Here is a 21811-nt window from a genome sequence, read left to right as displayed (position 1 = left end):
TCTAGGAGGGGCTCTGATAGGTAGGAGAGGATTCTTAATCGAACAGGTGTGACCAGAGGCACAGAAGAAAACTGTGTGTCCAGAATGCAATAGGAACCCCTAGGGTCTGCCGAGAGAAAGTCCTGGAGATGTGCATGAGAAAGAATGTAGATGCAGGAGAAGCTGATGACGTGAGCAGCGGAGATCTAGAGATCTTTGTGCAAGTCAAAAGTTGCAGGAAGAAAGTGGTGCCTTAGGTAGGTGGATGTGCACGTGAAGAGTGAAAAGAAGAGCAGAAAGGTGGGGATACTGGTCTAAAGTGGGTGCATAAAATACAAAGTTGAGAGTTGAAGGATCCAAGCCAGACTTGACGCAAGAGGAATAGGGACAAGTCGGAGGAGATGCTAGATAGGAAGAAATGCCAATGCCTGGCAGCTGAGGCTTCCATGGAGCTGATTAACAGTGAGGACTGGAATAAAAACATGAGCAATGATGCACCCAGTGGACGGGAGGAATGTGTTGGATGCAAGACATCAGGGAAGATGGAGTTATCACTATCCTAGACATGCAGAGCCTGGTGGAAAAGACCTCCCTTCCCAGTCCTTCCAGGAAAAGATCTCACTTGGGCTTTTTTCCTTCCAGGAAAAAGATGTGACTCCAGATAAAAATCTCCTGAGCAAAGTGAAGGAGGCTGCCCTGTGGCTGGAGACCTCCGACAGCAGACTTGCCCAGCCTTCCCATTCCACCACAGCTTCCATCGCTGACTTCTTCCTTGCCCTGACTATCTGCAACTCTGTCATGGTGTCCACGACCACTGAGCCCAGGAAAAGGGTAAGAACAGATGATGGTTGGGAATGGGGGCAAGGGAAAGAGAAAAGTGGAAAGGCAAATAGGAAAACAAAAACCCTTGATTCCGAAAGACATGACCCTTCGGTGCCAACCACATGTCATCAGCCCACCTCTGCGAAACCCAGATCAGCCATGTGATCTTCCTAGGTCCGTTCCCCTCTTTGTTAATTAAAGGGGGAAAGTTACGTACCAGTTGTTTGTGTGACTTCCAACCTATCACATGTAAGGCAGATAATGAGCAAATATTTATTGAGTCGTTAGCTGTGTGCCAGGTCCCATGCTAAATACTTTACCTACATAACTTCTAATCCTTACCACCCTGAAACGTAGTGTGGGATATTTTTGGATTTAACAAGCAGAGTCTGAGGTTTTGCTACCTAAGGAGGTATGATTAATATAGAACTATCTGTGTAGCTCTGTTATGGTTCCTAATAATACCATATCGTACCTGCATCTATTTCTGTATGGGGGTTAAAATTAATTAGCTTGTGGGTTAGGTTTTTTTCTTAGAAATAATAAGGGCATGTGGTCATCTATATGAAGTTAAATAATAAATCTACCAAGGGCAGTTGGGTCTTCAGTAATCCACAGACCCATCCTACAAGTCACTGATAAGGATAATGATTTGGTGTAACTTGTGATTATAAAACCAAGAAAACAGGATTCAATATACTATACCTTCCTCTCATTATGCCCAAGTTTCAAACCACTCAGAAACATCACCTCCTGATCAAGCATTTTCAGTGACACATAGGAGACAGGAAGCATTATCTGAACAAGTAGCTATTTTTGAGAAGAACTATTTTGGAAAAGCTAGCATCCAACTTCAATTTTCAAGCTAATGAGAAGGCTTCTTCTAGCACATAGCTCCAAGCGAATGACTGGACCCGGAATCAGAGTCTCGGCTCTATTACCAAGACAGTGGGCTATCATGGCAAACTTATCCATCCTCTGGGTGCCTGGGTTCCACATCCATACTGACGGTAGCCCTTCGAACTTCAGGGAAGATTGAAGGTGACAATTCACACGAACAGAAAGCAGCTCACCATACAACAATCTGTGAGAGAGTGTGTACTCTTGAGTGTCTCATTTTAATCTCCTTTAATTCTGAGCATGACCGTAGGGGATGCTCAGAAACTAGGGGACTGTGAGCACTGGCCATACCTAGAACGTCAGGCCTAGAAGGACCCGTCTGAGTTATCACCCTCTTTCTACGAGGGGGTAGGCTGAGGTTCACAGAACACACGGGTCTTGTCTCTGACTGCAGAAGACCCAAGTGATCCACTGATTGCAAAATGGCCTTCATAGTCTGTGAAAGACATCCGGAGTGCTCAGAGTGACATTGTCCTTTCCTCATACAATCACAGGTTACCACTCTGCCCTCCAACAAGGCTCTGGGTTCATCCTTGGAAAAGATCCAACATCTGTTCCAGAGGCTGAAGATTTTGAGCCTCAGCCAATCGTTCTCCTCCACCGCCCCCTCTGACCCTGATCTAGGAGAGAGCCTGGGGCCCAACATGCCCACCACAGACTCAGACGACAAAGATGACGTATCTGTGTGTAGTGGAGACTGCTCCACGGATGGCGGCTACAGGAGCAGCACTTGGGAGCAGGGTGACACCCTGGGGTCCGTGTCAGGGGCTTCTCTGGAGGAGGGGCTGGAGGCCCCAGCTCTCAACCTAGATGAACCGGAGCTCTGTTATGAGGCCGAGAGCCCTGACGAGGCAGCTCTGGTGCACGCGGCCCGTGCCTATAGTTTCACCCTGGTGTCTAGGACACCTGAGCAGGTGACTGTGCGTCTGCCCCAGGGCATCTCCCTCACCTTTGAGCTCCTCTTCACCCTGGGATTTGACTCTGTCCGGAAGAGAATGTCAGTAGTGGTGAGGCACCCACTGACGGGTGAGATCATCGTCTACACCAAGGGTGCTGACTCTGTTATCATGGACCTGCTAGATGATCCATCCTGTGGTGAGTCCGCCCGCCTTGTCAGGCCCAGGGACACAGGTGCTATAGTCCCAGCGGTAGTGTGCAATGGTGAGGAAGAGTCAGAGTTACAAGTCCAGCATGTACCAGGAGGATCCCAGGCCCATGAGACTCTCAAAACAAGTCCTTAGAACACACTGAATTTTCCATCACCTTGACCTAGAGAATTGGGGCGTTCATTAGTGCATTCAAGACTTTATGAAGAAACCACTTTACCTTCACTTTTCCCAGTTTTCAGATTTCCACACTCATTATGCTATTCGTTATCCATGTCCAAACCCTTGCCTTTCTACCCAAACACCCATGAGTCGTACCGTAGAGCACACCACCGTCGCCCAAGTGTCTCTCTTCATTATCGCGTTCCCAAGTGCCCACCCCCGCACACTGGGATAGATTTTCATAAACTTGCCCAGAGCCAGGAAAATGTTCCAAAGTCCCTACGGGTCAGCGTCCAATTTCAGAGAAGCGTGAATTATTTTGCAGCCGTATCCTGGTTGCTAACAAGAAGAAGACAGTGATAGGGTTATGATTCTCCCAGGATAGCAGATCCCAGCCAAGCTTCAGAATTGCCCAGGCAGCCCAGAGCCTCCTGCATTATCAGCTGTGGATCACGGCCAAGAGGTTCATGGGGACTGATTAGTGTTTAGAATGAGAAGGGAGCTAATTAGCTCGCTTCATCCCTAGACTCTGGCAGACAAGTGAATTCAGGGCTTCTGAGTCAAGGAAGCCATAGTACTCTGTCTCTGGGCAACAGAGACTCGCTATCCTGGAGATGTTTGTTTATTCCTTCCTCAGTTGATTGCAAAATGGGTTGGGGATCCTGCCAATAAAAAAACACAGTCAATGTTACTGCATTAAGAAAAAAGCGAAGCTTTGAAAGGGAGAGGCAAAACCACATCAAGTGTAGTGTACTTGGGATGTTTGAGCATTCAGTTGGACTCTGAGGTTCCTAGCAACCTGGGGGATGAAAAAACCCAGGGACTCACAGGTGGTGAGCTTCAAAAAGGATGTTTTTGAAGATAAAACATTGTAAATAGTGTTCAACTGGGCATTGTATGCTTTAAGACCGTGCTATTGTGAACAATGATGCAGTAATATTTGAAAGGATGTTTATACTGTATGAAATAGACTGATTGGACTTCCTTATACTTAGTGGAGATCACTGTTAAATTACGTTTTTACCTTTGCATTGTACAAAGGAAGAAGTGAGGTGTTCAAATTCTATTCACTACCCAGGATCCCCCTAAAGCCTCTGTCCAGCAGCAGTAAGGGATTCTGGAGGCTGCACTGCTCAGATTTACAGTGCTGTGGTAGATGAGTGAGGCCTGTCATCGGTCCTGTCCCTCCCGAGCTAGCACAGCTTGAAAATACTCTTCCTGTCTAATAGAGAAAAAAGTACAAATGACTTCAGGAAGAAATGCGCTATGTGAAACTTTAACACGGGGACTTTGAAAAGGCATCGAGGTATTTTTTTTTTACCCTAAAGTTACAGAAAATGCAAAAGCTATTTTTTTTCTTCTAACACCGCCCCTCATATTGAGAGAAAGCCTAAGTCAGCAAAGCGAATGTGCTGAAGAACCCTGCTAATGAGATCCAGGTTTGCAGCTGTCTTGAGGCTGAGCTTGACAAGAATTAAAGTAGATGACAGAAAGGATGATGGATTGTCTGAGCTGCCAGAGAACAGTTTGCAAAGTTGGTTGGCTCTGCAGGCAAGATGGGCAACTAAAATCACACCTTGGGTAACAAGGAAGACTGAAACTCCCAGCCCCTGGCCCTCTCCTTATGGATAGCTTTGTTTTAACTCTGTAGGTAGTTCTCTTCTAAGGAGATGTATTGGGACAATTCCTTAGATCACCTCCCTTCCTTAAATAGCCCTTTTCCCGGCCAGTCTTTTGAAGACAAAACATAAGGAGCAGACAGTGTAGGTACTCTTAAAATGATCATTCTCCAGGGCAGCCTGTCATCACAAGAACTCCTAGGGAGGGCTGGGAAGGGGGAGCTCCTCCCTTAAGGCTGGTGTGGTGACCCGGGAAGGTTCTGGGGAGTTGAGGGCAAAGCTCCCTGAACAGTGGTTCATGGCTTCATGGGAAACAATAACTCTTTGACAGTGAGTGATATTGATGTGGAGAAGAAGCTGAAAAGAATCCAAGCCCGGACCCAAAAACATCTGGACTTGTATGCAAGAGATGGCCTTCGAACCCTGTGCATTGCTAAGAAGGTAAGGTTAGATCCCTGCCAGCATGCTCCAGATGTCAGCAATGGCTGAATGACCTTCGCCCCATTTTGTGTGTGTGTGTGTGTAGTATGTGTGTTGTGTGAATATGTGTGTATGTGGTGTGTGTGTGTAATATGTGTGGTGTGAATATGTGTGTATGTGGTGTGTGTGTGTGGTATGTGTAGTGTGAATATGTGTGTATGTGGTGTGTGTGTGTGGTGTGTATGTATGTGTGTTCACATGAAAAACTCTAGCTTCCTGGTTTCTGTTGAGAATCTGAGTCTTCACGGAACCACACAGATCCATATAACTATGTAGCAGCTGATCTTTGTGATGAGGGCCACGGGGATGTATTCTGCTGTTCTGCTCTTGCCTCCAGTCCCCATGACTGGCCATTGTTTTACTCTTGCCCCCAGATGTAGCCATAAAGGTTACCCACTCTTGCTCTCAGATACTTGACTTTGCAGGCCCTGGGAAACAGGGGCCTTTGAACTACAGAGCCAGGTCATCTGATGAGGTGTGTGCTGTCTAGTAGGAACCCCACGATGCACATTTCAAGGTGCCTACAAGTAGTTTCTCCTCTTCACACTCCCAGGGATGCTCATATAGTTCAAGTTGCTTAGTACAGAACAGAGATTAAACGTACTCACTTTAAAACCAGCCCTCTGGTGCCCATCTCACCACCTTCTTAAGTGTCTTTAGGACAACAGCTTATAATGTCCTCTAGGTACTATCATTATAGTCTTACCATTGTCTGCTTTCCATAAGTCTCTGTCTATTTTGTCTTCTGTTATAGACTGTACATTTCTCAAATGTAGAAGACCTTCCTATGGTCAGGCTGAGTGGTGCATGCCTTTAATCCTAGCACTCAGGACAATAGATCTCTATGAATTCCAAGCCAGGCAAGGCTACTTCCTGAGAGCCTGTCTCAAAACAAACAAGCAAACAAGACATGTGTCTCTTGATTTTCCCTATAGTGCCATACAGAGGGACTCGGTGGATATTTGGTGCTTATGTAAAAGAATTATTCATAAAAGAGAATGCAGACATATAAACATGGTGGTTCAAAAGTGTCATGGCCCTCCAAAGGAGAAAGACAGCATTTCTGATGGATTCTACGAGCTGCGGAAAATATTGCTATGGTTACCTTTCCAGCCTCATGTCTGACCCTTCCATTTTGCTGGCCTCCTCCATCAGCTTTTACATTAACCAATCAGGAATGGGATCAAGGCCATAGCCTTTGCACTTGTTCCTCCTTGTGATTGATTCCCAGGATTTGTTCCTTTTAAAATATTTTTTATTAATTTCTTGAGCATTTCAAAGAGTGTATTTTGATCATATTCACACACCCCCAACTCATCACCTTAGCTTCTCCAGAAACTGTCCTATCTCCCTACCTCCAAAAAATGCTACATCCTCTTTTGTTATATAATAACCCATCAGCTCTAATTTATGTTGTCCAATATTCCGGGCACAGGCTCTCTACCGTCGCATAGACTGCTTGCTTCTTACCTTGCATGCTCCCTGTCAAGAAAACCCATGATCCAACAGGAGCCAACAACCCCAACAGACTCTATAGCATCATCCTTTTTGTTGCCTGGATGATACTGCTCAAAATGATCTATCCATTTAAATCCCTTACCTGACTAAAATATCTCACCCTCCACCAGCATATAACCTGGGGCATCCTGAGATCTTGCCTTTGTCGTTCATCTCTAGAGCCCTTTAGGGTCTCAGCAGATGTTTGGTGGTCGTGGAACACAAGGATTAATCTTTCATCAATGTATGCATTCAAAATGTCATGATGGAGAATTCTGCCCCCAATTCTGTGAGGTTCAAAGCGGCATGCAGGAGTCCCAGCACCTCAGGAAGAAGGAAGGCTCCATTTGCATATCCACTCAAGGTTACTAATAATTCTCTTCCTGTTTCATAGGTTGTAAATGAAGAGGACTTCCAGAGGTGGGCCAGTTTCCGGCGGGAGGCAGAGGCATCCCTGGACAACAGAGAGGAGCTCCTGATGGAGACAGCCCAGCACCTGGAGAATCACCTCACCCTACTCGGTAGCTGAAAATAAGGCATCACTACATTAGAAAGAAAGAAAGGGGAAGGCTAAACATTAGGAAAGGAGCTCTTAGCCAGGACTCAGATACTGCTACAATTTGGCCCCAATTAAGAGCCATCTCTGGGTGTCTGCAGGTATTTGGCATAATTGGGATATGCCTGCAACCAGCCTGGCTTCCTGGGGATATCCTGAGAGCCTTCCCAGACTTCCTGCTGGAAGAAGCTTATGGGTTTGGCGTCTTCCTCAACAGCAAACTCCTTTTCATATTCAAATGTTTGTTGCATGCCTACTATGTGCACCGTGTAGCATGCTAGGCTTTACAGCTCCGGCGAGAAATGCTGACCACACCTCCACCTTCCCACAGTTCAGAATCTAGCCGACACGGTTAGGCACGTCATGTCATCACCAGCCAGTGATAAGATCTGGGCCAGAAGATTTAGAGATGGAAGACAAATGTGAAATAGGAGGTTTCAACCTCACACTGGGATCAAAGAGGGTCTGGGAAGGCTGCTAATTGGAAACAATGATATGCTACTCAGGAAAAGAGAAGGGCATTCAAGACAGAATGAAGGGGCTAAATGAAAGGCAGGAAGTGAGGTCTGAGGAGAAGAAAATACAGAGATCAGTTTTAGCTGGACCAAAGAATACAGTGGAGAACAGACAGGAGGTAAAAGAGGCCAGAAGAGGCCAATTTATGATGTGCCATGTAAATCATATGCTGAACCTTTACAGGGTACCTTAGAAAAATCACCAGAGCTACCACCATATATGGAGTAGATGGATAAATAAGGAAGAAGATGAGAAGTGCTGAGGCTGGGTCAGAGATGGACTGGATGTCTGTAGGAAGAATAGCATCGCAAGCTGAAATTTGGAAGCTTTGCTTAGGAAGATGAATCTCCTGCCTGGGGAAAGATGCCTATGTCTTAATCCCTCTGAGGTCGCTGGGGTGGAAAAACAGCAGCAGGAAGGGATTTGGATACAGGGGATCTTTCCCAATCCCCTCTAGAAGGACATGCAAGAAAGAGTCAGGGATGTGCACTGGCCATCGAGCCGTAAACCATCTTTCATTGCTATAAGATGGTGAAGCCTTCACATCTAAAGGGTAGCAGCAAGATCAGTTGAAGAGCCTTCAAACAGAAGAAGAGATTCTTACTCTCTGGCACTTTCAGCCTCTTGTTCTTTGTCCTGGCTGCAGAAGCCTGTGCATGTTGCCTCGTGAGCCCTACACACTTCTAAAGCTGGATGTAGGAATTGTTCTTACAAGAACCAGAAAGTAGCTAGTCCAGAATTTTCTACCTGCCAGGCAAGGCCTCAGGCAGCCATCCCATGCTGAATTCCTGCCACTCTTTCACATCCTGGACACGTCTTTAGCTTCAAGGTGGCAACAAGTCTCGGCTGCAGAAAACGTTCATCAGCTGGATCTGGCGAGGAAGTCACTCACGGGAGTTAGTCAGCTCCCCTTCCTGGAAGAGGCATTTGCGGTCTTTCCCTTTCATTTTCCCTTTCACACAAATAAATGTGTCTTTCCTCATCCCTCCCTCACACAGCCTCGCTGCACTATAAATCAACTTCAGCAGCTCACCTAGCAGGCTAAACCTCACAGAGATGATACTTAAGTCATCCCTGTTCCTGTTCATCGAGTTGTTTTCCTGTATATTTGTATCTGAAATACAAAACAGGCATCTTTGACGAGAGACGGGCCTTTTTTGTCACCTCAAGGTAGCTGAGAAATGTGACTTGGTGGCAGATTTCCTGTGATCATCAAAAATGTTCCCTGGCCTTCACACTATGTCTCAAAACATGAGCTGATTTCTCAATAGGCAGCCAATGTAACTGCTTTGCCAACTTTTTAACCACTCTTGATTATTCGACAAAACAAAGCCGTGGCTTCGACTCTAAGTGAAATGGTTAGCCATTCGTCTACGGCCTGAAATGAATCCTATGTTAAATGCAGGTGGAGTTTTTGCTTAAGCACTTAGCAACTCTTTAATATCTGGGTATGAATTTATCAGAGTTGAGGCAAAGATTGAGAACATCCACAAATGATGGCACCTGCATGTCTAATTCTCTCCAAGAATAGTAGCAAAAAAGAAAAAAAAAAAAAACACTGAGTCCCCACTACATCTGCTGTGTTCCACTGCAGAGCAAAGGTTCCTGCCCCATCTCTTCCACACCCATTGGCCTGTGTCCTATAGGCCACCACCAGGTCTCCTCTGCACTCTTTCCCAGCCTCTAAGAACCTCCCATCCAGCCTCTCCCATCTCCCATCCACTCTCCAGAATGATCTGAAAATGCAAACCTCATCCCGCCCCTTCCTAACTTACACTTTTGAATAGCTTTCTTTGCTGCAGAAGAAATCAGACACTGACACCGAGGCCCTGCTATGACCAAGAAGCCCCTCCCCCTCCCTCTCATACTCCCTCTACCTCCTACCTTAGTCATCTACTTGAAACTCCAGGCTGGTGCATGTGTAGACTCCTCTGCCTTCACCTCAGTGACTGACCTTCCAGGGCTGAACCAAAGTGGTCTCTCAGCAGCAAAATCTCCCTTGACTTTTGAGGTGAAGCTCAGTGTCCACTCACCTCACCATGTAGCTCAATTACAAACCTTCATCCAAGGACTTGAGTTCCGGGCAGGTACCAGTTGTCCTAGTTAGGGTCACTGTTGCTGTGGTGAAGCACGATGACCAGAAGCAAGTTGGGGAAGAATAGGTTTGTTTGGCTTATGTTTTCACGTAACTGCTCTTCCCCGAAGGGAGTCAGGACAGGACCCTGGAGTCAGCAACCAATGCAGAGACCATGGAGGGGAGCTGCTTACTCATTTGTTTCCCATGGTTGTTCAGCCCACCTTCTTATAGAACCCAGGAACAGCAGCCCCGGGATGGCGCCACCCATAGGTGGTGGGCCCTCCCATATCTATCACTAATTTAAAAAAAAATGCTATACAGGCCTACCTACAACCCAGTCTTTTGGAAGCATTTTCTCAGACGGGGTTCCCTTCTCTCAAATGACTTTAGATTATGTCAAGTTGATGTAAAATTAGTCAGCATAGTGATCATCTTTATCCAGCTCATGGCTATATGTATCCTGGGTTGAGATACTTGACAAAAACTGATTGGCTAGAAAGTAAGTAGCCGTGTATTTACCGTAACTGAGCTCCCAACCGTCTTTGAACTTTCCAGGAGCCACTGGGATTGAGGACCGACTCCAGGAAGGAGTTCCAGACACCATCGCTGCACTACGGGAGGCTGGAATCCAGCTCTGGGTTTTGACAGGAGATAAACAGGAGACCGCAGTCAATATCGCATATTCCTGCAAACTGCTGGATCAGACTGACACCGTGTACTCCATTAACACAGAGAATCAGGTAAGGCCAAAAAGGGACTCAGTGTTCAAATACGCAGCAGCCCCTCAGCCAACTCTCTGGATCCTGGATCTAGAAGATCCAAGGAAGGATCCAGAAATCATTCAGCCCCATACGCAATAACCCATCTACATACATCATAGCTAACTGGTTATTGGGCTGCAGCTGCTTATCAGAAACTTCTAGTCTCCCTACTTTACCCGTAAGGACACTGAAAGCCACCAGGCTCGTTCTCTTGCCCAACAGCTTCCCCCTACTAGTCTAGGAAACCCCGAGTCTAGAATTCTGCTCTCTTGCCAGGCTAGTGCGAGTCACATATACCACACCATTAACTCAGTTTTTTTTGTCAATGTCTTGTCAGTTAAGATGAACCCGCCTTTGAAAAGTCCCACTTCAACTGAAAATATTTAGAGTTTAAATTTTCAGCACCAATATGTGTGTCATAGAGCAGAACTCTAAGGGGGTAATGAGTTCAGCTGGTGCTTTTGATGGGCTAGGAGAGAGAGAGAGAGAGAGAGAGAGAGAGAGAGAGAGAGAGAGAAAGAGAGAGAGGAACAAAGTCCTAAAACAGTCATTTCCACCTGAAGTAGGTTGTGCTTTGCAAAGAGCAAGGGAATTGGGAGTGCGCCATGTGACTTCTAACAAAGTGTCTTCCTGTTTATTGTACGCATTTGTGTTAGGAAGGCGGTTTCTGTTTTCCTGCTGCAGATGTAGAAAGTGAAGTGAGGAGTCTGGAAAGTGAGTGCTGAGATGTACCAATGAGAGGGAGCAGGGGCAAGAGTCAGTGGAGACAAGAGGAGCACTTGTACCCTGGGGTGCTGAAGAAAGGGACCTAGCAACCAAGGATAGCCTGTGGGAGGGGTGAGTTGGAAGCCACCAGAGAGAGAGAGAGAGAGAGAAGGAGAGAGGGAGGGAGAGAATTTAGGCCTCTCGCTGGCTCATCTAGACCCTAGAATAAAAGTTTAGGAAGATTTCTATTTGGTTTTTATACCATGAAGAAAGATGCATTGAATATGTATAGATACCTGTCTACTTCCCAGGATCCCGCTAATCCGATAAGATTAGTCTTTCTCCGCCTTTTCCCTGGGAGTCATAGTAGATATGCAAATATGTTCAACCAGAACATGGGAATATACACTCTAAATCTCAGACTTATTTAAACCCCAGTTTAATATAATTACCTCTTCAGTGAGTATTTTCTCCAAGGTTTTTAATTTGCCTAACTAACTATAAACATATTTGCATCTAGTATCTCTTTTGTATATATATCTTAAAGCAATAAACAAGTTTTATGGTGCCTGCCCAGAACCCTAGGTTCGCATATACATAATGAGGGACTTACTATTCCGTGAGTAGAAATGTATCTCAAATGAAACTAATAATAACAATCATTTTTATTGTTCTTATTGACAACCCTTTAGGGCTTCATATGCTCCAAATAACATACTTCGTATCTTGCTTCCTCTTAGTTGTAAAGCAGGGATTAAAAAATACTTATTTTACAGATTGCTGGACAAATTAAATAAGACCAGAGGGAAAGTACTTACTTAGTCCCTACATGTGTTAGCCATTACTGTATGACAAGTTAGCCCCAGAGCTTAGCAGTCACAGCAGATCTCTATGATCCATGGTCTGTGTTAGAAACCTAAGGGTTTCTGAGCTGGGGCCTGTGGATGAAGGTAGCCATGAGGTGATGAATCACCTTTCCGGAGATCTGAAGCCAAATACTGATTCCATTGGGAAGGGTCTGCAGACCGGAAGGGACGCTGCTTACAAGCTGAACCTCACAGCTATTACTACATCTCAGCTCTTGGTCCTCTGGGTTTTGTTCCCAGGCTGCTACACAGCATAGCAACTGGTTTCTCCCAAGGCAAGCCAGTGGAGAGAGTGAGAAAGAGCTCTACAGTAGAAGCCCAACTTGTATAACCTACTTGGGGAAGTTACACCCCATTGTTTTGTTGTTGTTGTTGTTGTTGTTGGTGGTGGTGGTGGTGGTGGTGGTGGTGGTGGTGGTGGTGGTGGTGGTGGTGTTTTGTTCTCTTCCTCAGAAGGAACTCATTAGGTGTAGATCACCATGCCTAGAAGGAATCCCTCCAGGCACTGTTTACTGCAGGTTCCTGACCAAACATTAAATGTTCAGTGACTAGAACCATTATGATTATAATCTGGAAATAAGCAGGTTCAAGGTTAAACTGTGAACTTTACAACTCCAGTGCCTGTGTGAACCAGTACCAGAAGAATTTATGTAATTGGAACCAAGGCCAATATCTAGCAAAATCACCCTATTATCTTTCTTAGATAAATGTTCCTGTAAAACTTTATACCCAGAACCAGTTCCTTTGCCCACTGCCCCCCCTCCAAGTTATGTACACATCCTACTGTGTGCAACAAGTAATTTAGCATCTCCTAGAGGAGGACCAGGGAAAATGAGCTGGATTTGCTCCAGGAATCGCTTCAGTGATTGCTAGACAGAATTACTAGACCTAGTTTCTCCAAATCTGTCACTTCAAAAGAACCTTTGCAAAACCTACCCAAATTTATCTGTTACCTCAACTATGGCTCTTAATGATTTCATTTAAATTAACTCATATTCACTTTTAGAATAGACTTTTAGCATCTTGACTAATAAAGAAGTATTGTCCTTGACCACGGATAAATGAGCCTAATAGGGCTTAGGGGATGGCTCAAAGAGTAAGGTACTATGGCACAAGAATAGGCTGAGTTCATATCCCTGGCATCCACACATCAAGTAGGCATGGTACCTGCCTGTTATCCCAGCACTTAGAATGACCCAGGGCAAGCTGACTAGATAGACCAGCCAAGTTGACAGTTCTAGATTTAGCAAGAAACCCTGCCTCCATAAAGTGAAGCATGACCAAGGCAGGCACCCAACATCCAACTCTCTCTTCCACATGCACAAGACACCTTCATACACACATGCACACATGCATACCTACATATTCAACAAAACATATGTAAACCTCTGTACCCAAATGCATGCATGCCACACTTGCAAATGGAAAATACAGTCCATCTGAGTACAACATGTTATTAAAGTTATTTATACTATTATCTTCTGTTTTCCCAAGCTTTATTTAAAAAGCAATGTTTATAAGAGTTGAAGAGATAGCAGAAGAATAATCAGTACCAAGATATGATTTTGTCAGTGATATAATACAAAGCAGTAGAAAGGACTGCTAATTAAAAACTACTTCCTCTCTGTATTTCAAAGTAAGCATCATTTGAAAAATCATATAACTAGCTTGATAGTGGTATACCTTTAGTCACAGTACTTGAAAAGGGATCGCAAGTTCAAGGCCAACCTGGGCTGTATCAAAAGGCCATCTTAAAAAAACAGAAATGAAATTCACAGAGAACATTCTTTGAACCAGTAAGAACTCACATCCATGGTCAGTTCAGACCAACATGAAAAACACTTCAAAGCACAGCCCTTGAGACCCCTGTGGAATAGACCAAGAGATAAACACAGTGTGGTGTTTTGCTTTTTAAGTAAGAAAGCCACATTTGAAGAAGTCAAGATCATGCCTCACTGCTATGTGAAGCTGACATTGAGTAAGTTACTAAGTTACTCACCGTTTCAATCTCCTCACCTCTAAATCTTTACCAGGAATAAAAAGGGCCAACAGGGGAGGCCTATAAGAGATGGAAACCAGCTTATATAACAGTAGGAGATATTAACAGTATCTACCAACATATTAGTGTTAATTTTTACTTTATACCCACCTCAACTCAGGTGCCATCTTGGTGTGCAACTTTTACTTTATTCTTGATCATCTTCTCCTATTCCAGCCATTACTTTGTTTCTAAATTAGTACAGTTTAATGCTGTTTCAAATACTGCAGAGATATGTACAGCAAGCTTAGAGAAAACTTCCTAAGCAACCTATATGGTGGAGTTTTATAATTACTGAAAATAAAGATAAAGCTTTAATGTACAAGGTTGTTTACTAATGCTGTATTTTATGACTCTCTGCAGGAGACCTGTGAGTCCATCCTCAACTGTGCATTGGAGGATGTAAAGAGGTTTCGTGAACCACAACAGCCAGCCCGAAAACTCTGTGGGTGCCGCACGCCATCTAAGATGCCATCAGCTAACTCAAGAGCTATGGCTCCTGATGTTGGACTGGTCATTGATGGGAAGACATTGAATGCAATTTTCCAGGGGAAGCTGGAAGATAAGTTTTTGGAGTTGACGCGGTACTGTCGGTCTGTCCTGTGTTGCCGCTCCACCCCCCTCCAGAAGAGTATGATTGTCAAGCTGGTCCGAGACAAGTTGAGCGTCATGACTCTTTCCATAGGTACCCAGCATGCTGGGATGTGGGTGGTATCTTGGCAGGGATGATGACCTGGACCAGCTGTGAAAGCCAACAAGCTTAGGCTGAGGGCCATTGTCTTTGATAAAAACCACAGTCAAGATGTAGCTGTTAGGTGATAAAACGGGGAACACAATATTTAAGCAATGATCAAGCTCTTAGAACTGGCCAGTTAGCTAAATAAAGATCAGATCTTAATAGGGAAGTCACTGCCAACAAGGGCCTTGAACTCAAAACATGAATGTAGTTTTTTTAAAAATGTTTCTACCAGAAATAGACAATGAAGAGAGCACTACCAGGAGATACCATCCGGTGCCCTTCCAGAATGAATTTACCCATGGTAATACCTATGGTAGCTAAGAATTTGCTGTTCTTCTGAGGATAGGGGACTTGGAGGGAGATATCAAAACCTTAGGTGAGCTTTTAATTTTGCTAGTCTCTAAATCAAAGGCCAGCACAATTCATATTCTTAATCTATCCTGGTTGGTTGATGCTAAATTACTCAGAGAGGCATGAACTAATAAGGTCGAAGCACAGAAATAAAAACTTTTCACTGAGTACCTCACAGGCACAACAAGCCTATTTTACAAGGATCTTCATGATCTGGTCTCCACTAACTCTCGGACAGTGTCTCCTATTGTGGTCACCTTTCATTCCTTATCACAGGGTTCTTCATGTTCCCTCCAAATTAAATCACTTGCCATTCTTCTCACCCCTTACCTATCTTCCCCTTTTCTGGGATTCTCATTTCTCATTTAAGCCCACTATCTTTTGTCCCTTCTGTGACCACCTCTGCAATATCTCACCAATTCCTGAACTTAAAAGGATGAAGTCTGTTTCCTTCCTTACTTGATCTCATGATCAGCACATTCCATACATGTAGTAAGTAGAGTCACTCCCTCCTCATCCCTCAATCCCCACACATCCAGGTCTCGTTTTCTGTCATTTTAGTTGACTTTGGGCCTAAAAGAAATGAACATTGATGAGTTTAAATAACTATTAAGGTATATTATTTTAATTTACTATCATATTATATGTTAGTTATTTTTAACCTTTTATTAGTCATAATTTATGGATTAAAATTTATTATTATTACATATGTATACAAAAGATAGTCTGTAGAGTCTACTACTCTCCATGATTTCATACACACACTGGTGGTCCTGAGAGGTAACCCTCACAGACTAAATCACTGTACTTAGGGACATTTCTGCAGATGGTTCTAGCCTCTCTTCTTTATCTGGTCTTCTAGACATCTGGAAAATATGTCCTTCCCCCAGTCTTCACATGCAATATAAAAACTGAATTTAAAAACTAGAGGACCAGGCACTGTGGCACATGCCTATAATCCCAGTGTTTAGGAGGCAGAGGCAAGGAAGACCCAAAATTCAAGATCATTCTCACCTACACGGAGAACTCTATGCCAAGCTGGGATATATAAGATCCTACCTCAGAAAATGAAAAGATCAGATGCCTAGCAACTCCATTCCTACTTTAATGCTATGAGTTGTCCTCTTCCGTAATTCAGATATACCATAGGCAATAGCCCAGCCCATATTCTCTGAGGTTAGAGGTCGGCGTCACTCCCACAGCAACAGAAACAAACCCAACCAGGCAAGAAATAGCATGATTCCACACCTCTGCTTCTCCTGGTGTGCCAACAGAAGTTCAAGCTGAGATTTATTCTGCCTTCCAAAGGATTAAAATTATGGACTGCTGAGCTATTGAGAAAAGAATGCTTTTTGTAACAACAAAGTCTACCTAGAAAGTCAAATGCTAGATTTTTAATTGATACATACTTGTATAAATTTATGGGGTACAATATTAATGGGAACATTTTAAAGCTCAATATACTTGTTGCCAAGTAATTAAGGGAAAATTATCCTCTCTCCTCTCCAATTCCATATTTTCTGTGATAAACAATGTAAACTTAATTATAGCTTGAATATGAGATGCTTTTAGGAAACAAAAAGTGGGGCCAGGAATGGAATCTAGTCAACACAGTCCAGAATAGGCCTTAAGAAACATAGCCTACAGGCTGTGTCCAGACTACTACATATTTTGTATTTTTAAATGTAAAATTTATAACTATCAACCTTTCACCAGCAACAATTATTTGACTTCGTCTCATGGCTTACAAAGTTTAAAATATTTTTTGGATCCATTAGAGTTTAGTTTCCTGAGCTCTGGCTTAAAAGATAAAGCATTGAGGAGTATTGGGATCTGTAGGATGCTCTCTCTGTATAGAGCTGTATGTGGCTTCTTAATTAAATAGAACTTCACCCGCCACATTCCAATAGATAGAAGATGGCAGCAGTTTCTGCACTGGACATTGTAGACACAGAGGTTCTGCTTCATCAGAGAATAGGATATTTGATAGTCCTGTTAATGGAAGTAGAGCATGTGGCATGTAGCAGGGAAGGTGTTTTCATGGCCTTACTTCTGGTTTTATGAAATCTCAATTCATTCAATGTGATTAATATATCTCAGTCAAAGAAAAAAAGTGAGTCGATCTCTTTTTTTCTCTATTCATACAGAAAACTGAGTGTCATCCATTCCTTTGGGCGTTATGCACAGTCTCTGATGCTCTGGCTACCCCAGAATTCTAGTCATCTTGGTATGGTAGCTGGTTCAAGTCAAGATAAGGTAGAGAAAGCTCTACCTTGTGGTAGTTACCTATTTGTCATTGTGATAAAATATCTGGCCTGACTAGCTTCAAGCAAGGAACTTTTTATTTGACTCATGGTTTGGAGCCGTTTCAGTCCTCTTTTGACTACTCTGCATTCTCCTGATGTGGGAGGCAGGACATCATGGTGGATGATCTAGGAATGTGACTCCATGGTAGCATTTGTTCTAGCTCTAGCACACACACACAAAAAAAAAACATATTGGTAGTGTGGTAGAATAGGTATGCTACCTCATGGCAATCAAAAACTGAGAGACAAAAAAGAGCCTGAGAGAAGGCACCCTTCAAAGTCATGCCCCAAGTCACCCATTCCTTCAGCCAGAACCTACCTCTTGCCAGCTCCCGAGAATGCCATCAAATTATAAATCCATGAACAGATGGTTCCACTGATAAAGTTAGAGGCCTTGTGACCCGATCAGTTCCCAGTGAGTTGATCCACCAGCCAGAGACCAAGTCTTGAACATATAAGCGTTTTAGGGAACATACCACATCAAAGTTCTAACAGCCTCTGAATCAGAACAGAAAGACCCGAGTTCCAGTATGAGTGCCTTAACTAGATGGACTGTCCTGACCAAAATGGGTCAGAGTCTTGATTTGCTCTTCAGCAAGATCTTTTCTGACATTTGCAAACACCTTTCTGTAAATTGTAAAGGACTCTTTTGATCACCACTGGGGAGGGGACAGTAAAAAATATTCATTAAAATATTTTTAATAAATCGGGGTTTCTCATTCATAGTTTAAAAAAGAAGAAGACAACTTTCAGACCAAATATTGTAGCAATGCTATCGTATCTAGAAAAACATTGAAAGGATTCAGCTGTGCAAATGGGGACACTCTGAGATTTCTTATCACCGAGCAATTGGACAAAGAATGAAGGCACAATGTGACCTCTCTCCTTCCAGGTGATGGAGCAAATGACGTAAGCATGATTCAAGCTGCTGACATTGGCATTGGAATATCTGGGCAGGAGGGCATGCAGGTAATGTATGACTTAACTGCTTTTTCTTTGCTGATCTCCTTTACTTTTCCTGGAGATCTGAGAAATATCCCTCAGTGCAGAATAAATCATCCTTTGAGCATCATAAAATTATTAACTGGCAGTCAGGGGTGTCTTCCATGCCTCTGTGTCCTCTGTCATCAAAATCCTATCATCTGGTCCTCCCAGAAACAGAGTAACACTGAGGACATGTGGCCTTTTACCAGAGGCAATGGTAGCTATATTCCAAGGCTGAACAGCATATAAGCCTTTCTCTGACTCCACAAAGCCTTCTGTGACCTCCATAAGGAGTGACAGAGGTTGGGACGTTTGGAAATATTTTATTGACTAATAAATTAATTTGTACAGTCTTATGGTGTACCTAATTCTCTAAAAATTCTATTTGGAACAAGCATACTAAAGTGAGATACTGTTCTTTCCCACTAAAACAGACCCCATTTTGTGAGTTTGAACCATCAGTGATCATAATTTCACCACCAGGGAAGATACTGCTTAAATTCAATGCTGAGGATAAGAAAGGCAGCCATAGCTCATTATTACCCTTCAGGTGGTTACCGTACGCCAGCAATGTTGGGTACTTCATATTTGTGTGTTACCACGTGGAATTTTAATAATAATAATAATAATAATAATATGTTATAGATTGGTAATCATCTTTTCCAGACAGTAAAACTAAGGCTCAAGAAGTTGAAGTAATCTGAAAAGTTTTCATACGAAGATTTCTAACCAAAACATCTAAACCTCATTTGAAGAGACCTCTAGACTGTATCTTATTATAAATAACTCCAAGGACAAAATGTCCATCCTAGCACCATGTATATGAGCTTCCCAACCAACAGTGCCATCTCTAAATCATGCTAATTGCCTGCTTGAGGGGTTCCCAAGGGTGCTCAGGGATTGGAGAATCACCTGGTGAAGATCAGTTTCCTGGTTCGCCCCTAGAACAGATACTGACACTGGGCTTTAATGACTGATTATTACATAAATGGACAGAAATGCGGGACCAAGTGGAGTATTGGTCCCTCTCACTTGCCCTTCTTGGATTCTGGTAATATTTCAGCTTCCAAGAAGAGAGGGAGGGATGTCCGAACCCAAAGTGCCTCCCAAGAATGATGACACAATAAGGAATCATTCAAGCCTTGAATGATGCAGACCTAGAGGAAAGCATTGTCCTCAAGGGAGCATCTTTGGGGCCAGCGATGGTTGTGTGTGAAAACTGATGTCTCCGTTCTTCCCTCCTAGGCCGTCATGTCCAGCGACTTTGCCATTGCCCGATTCAGCCACCTCAAGAAGCTGCTGCTCGTGCACGGCCACTGGTGTTACTCACGCCTGGCCAGGATGGTAGTGTACTACTTCTACAAGAACGTGGTGAGTGTCCCCTGTGTAACCTTCCACTCAGGCCTTGCGGGTCCTTATAAGAACTCTGTGTCCTCGGAATAGTGGAGCAAGCATTTCAACTCAAGGGAGCTAGTCCTCTGACCTGGATTTGAGATCTCACTATCTATGTAACTTTGGACAACACTACATTCTCCATAGGTCATAGTTTCCTCTATAATTTTAAAACAGGAAGGAGGCTGGTATTACTTACTGTGATATTGTCATAAGAACTGGCTATGCTTTGTGGAAAGCCCCTGGCACATAAGAACAGCATGAAAGCTTATGAATATGGATCCTGGAGTCAGATTAAGTGCCAACCTAGATTCCCATATTTGGTAATTGTCTCCAAACATATGTTTCTCCCTCTGCAAAATGCAAGTGATAATAGTTCCTGTCTCTCATGTGCCCTGTGCTGGTCAGCGCCTCACCAGCGTGGCAGAATACCTAGGATAATCAATTTACAATGATGAAAGGGTTGGTTGAGGCTCATTCTTCTGGAGGTATCAGTCTGTGGCTAGTTGGCTCATTTATTATGGGTCTGTGGCATGAGATAGTAACGCTATGGATCCCAGATTAATGTTGATTTCTCTCCTGATAAGGCCCCAAAGCAAGAACATGCCAGGTGAGCTATTGAAGCCATCAAAGGCTCTTGTTTGAAAAGTCCAAGATTAACCATCAGTTTAGCAGTGAGATAGCGAAACATAGATGGACTAAGGGATGGAGCAAGGAATGGAGTTTCCATTGCCTACTTTGAGGATCTTTGATCCAAATAGAATTTGATTCCCTTTTGTACAAGGAAAACTGGACAGTTAACACTGGGATGATGGAAGACAAACATAGTGGCCTAAAAATTATATCATTTTCCTTTTAGTCCATTGTCTAAACATAGTCATCCTTATTCAGAGGTGACTGTCTCTGTCCGAAGTCCAACACATACACATATGTAAAAGAACAGCACGACAAAAACAGTATAAATTCAGCAGACTGGGTGGAGGTATTGTCTCAGCACTGTCTATGCAAGCAAGTCACTCCGTCTGACTTGAGATTCACTCTGAACACGAAAGAACGTTTACTTAGAATTCAAAACACCCTGCTTCATTTTTGTCTTTTGCATCCAAGGAGTCATTCTTTTGAATCAGCACCGCCTCTTCTCTGCGTTAAATTTGTGAAGCGGAAAGGCAATCTCTCCAGCCAGCCACGCTCTCCAAGCTCAAGTGATACTTATTTCTAGCGCGTTGCTAAGCTCAGAACTGCCATACTGATGCGGTATTATCTCCCAGCTGCAATTAGAGGGTGGGGAACTATGACTTCCATATCCAAAACCAATTCCAGAGGGATTAAAACCCTGCCTGCTCTGAAATTTGAACAATGAATTAATTACTGTACTGGGGCATCTAGGGTAGATGAGCAGGCACCCAATCTGAGCCCATGCTGTCATGGGGTTCAGTGTGATGCATCTGGGAGATGCAAAGCCTATAGCTAGGAAGGGGAAGTGGAAACCGGTCGCCAGGGGAAGGATATACTCTGTGATGTTAAATTTTCAAGATCAGGACCAAAGATTCACTTCATCCATTCAGATATCTATGGAAATGTCTGCTGTGTTCTAGGCGGTGTGCTAGCCACTGGGCATAGCGTGGGCACTGAACCAGGGAGAGTATTTCCTTGCTCTCAGGAGATGTTTTGTCCACATAGGGACAACAAGCTTCTTCCCGTAAAGGCTAGGCAATAAATACTTTCTGCTTTTGTTGGCCATGGATGTCTTGATATATCTTACTATGGAACCCAGAGATAGTATCAGGAAAGGTCCAGAGTAGCTAGAAAGAAAGAATTTTGGAACTTCAAGTACTTGTTGCTAGCCTTCAATTAGGGTAAAGTGAAGCTGGGTGTCTTGGAGCTATGAAAATCATTGCTATGGTATTGATATTTATTAATAACCTTCATTTAGGGATGTTAGTGATACCGTCACA

General features: G+C 43.7%; 1 protein-coding gene across 2 annotated transcripts in view; it reads left to right on the top strand.

Moving 5' to 3' along the window:
• The window catches only part of Atp10b (ATPase phospholipid transporting 10B (putative)), a 223183-nt gene that overhangs the window by 186198 nt on the left and 15174 nt on the right, over positions 1 to 21811 (top strand). For both annotated transcript variants that reach the window (XM_075941300.1, XM_075941299.1), the window contains 8 exons: positions 622 to 810; positions 2196 to 2796; positions 4920 to 5029; positions 6960 to 7086; positions 10270 to 10454; positions 14448 to 14769; positions 18373 to 18449; positions 19710 to 19835. In XM_075941300.1, the coding sequence (XP_075797415.1) occupies positions 622 to 810; positions 2196 to 2796; positions 4920 to 5029; positions 6960 to 7086; positions 10270 to 10454; positions 14448 to 14769; positions 18373 to 18449; positions 19710 to 19835 (1737 nt within the window). The remainder of the gene's footprint in view (positions 1 to 621; positions 811 to 2195; positions 2797 to 4919; positions 5030 to 6959; positions 7087 to 10269; positions 10455 to 14447; positions 14770 to 18372; positions 18450 to 19709; positions 19836 to 21811) is intronic.

Source organism: Microtus pennsylvanicus, chromosome 11 (assembly GCF_037038515.1).
Source record: "Microtus pennsylvanicus isolate mMicPen1 chromosome 11, mMicPen1.hap1, whole genome shotgun sequence".
Taxonomy (NCBI): Eukaryota; Metazoa; Chordata; class Mammalia; order Rodentia; family Cricetidae; genus Microtus; species Microtus pennsylvanicus.
Note: the sequence above shows the minus strand (reverse complement) of the source record. Positions and strands in the feature narration are given on the sequence as shown.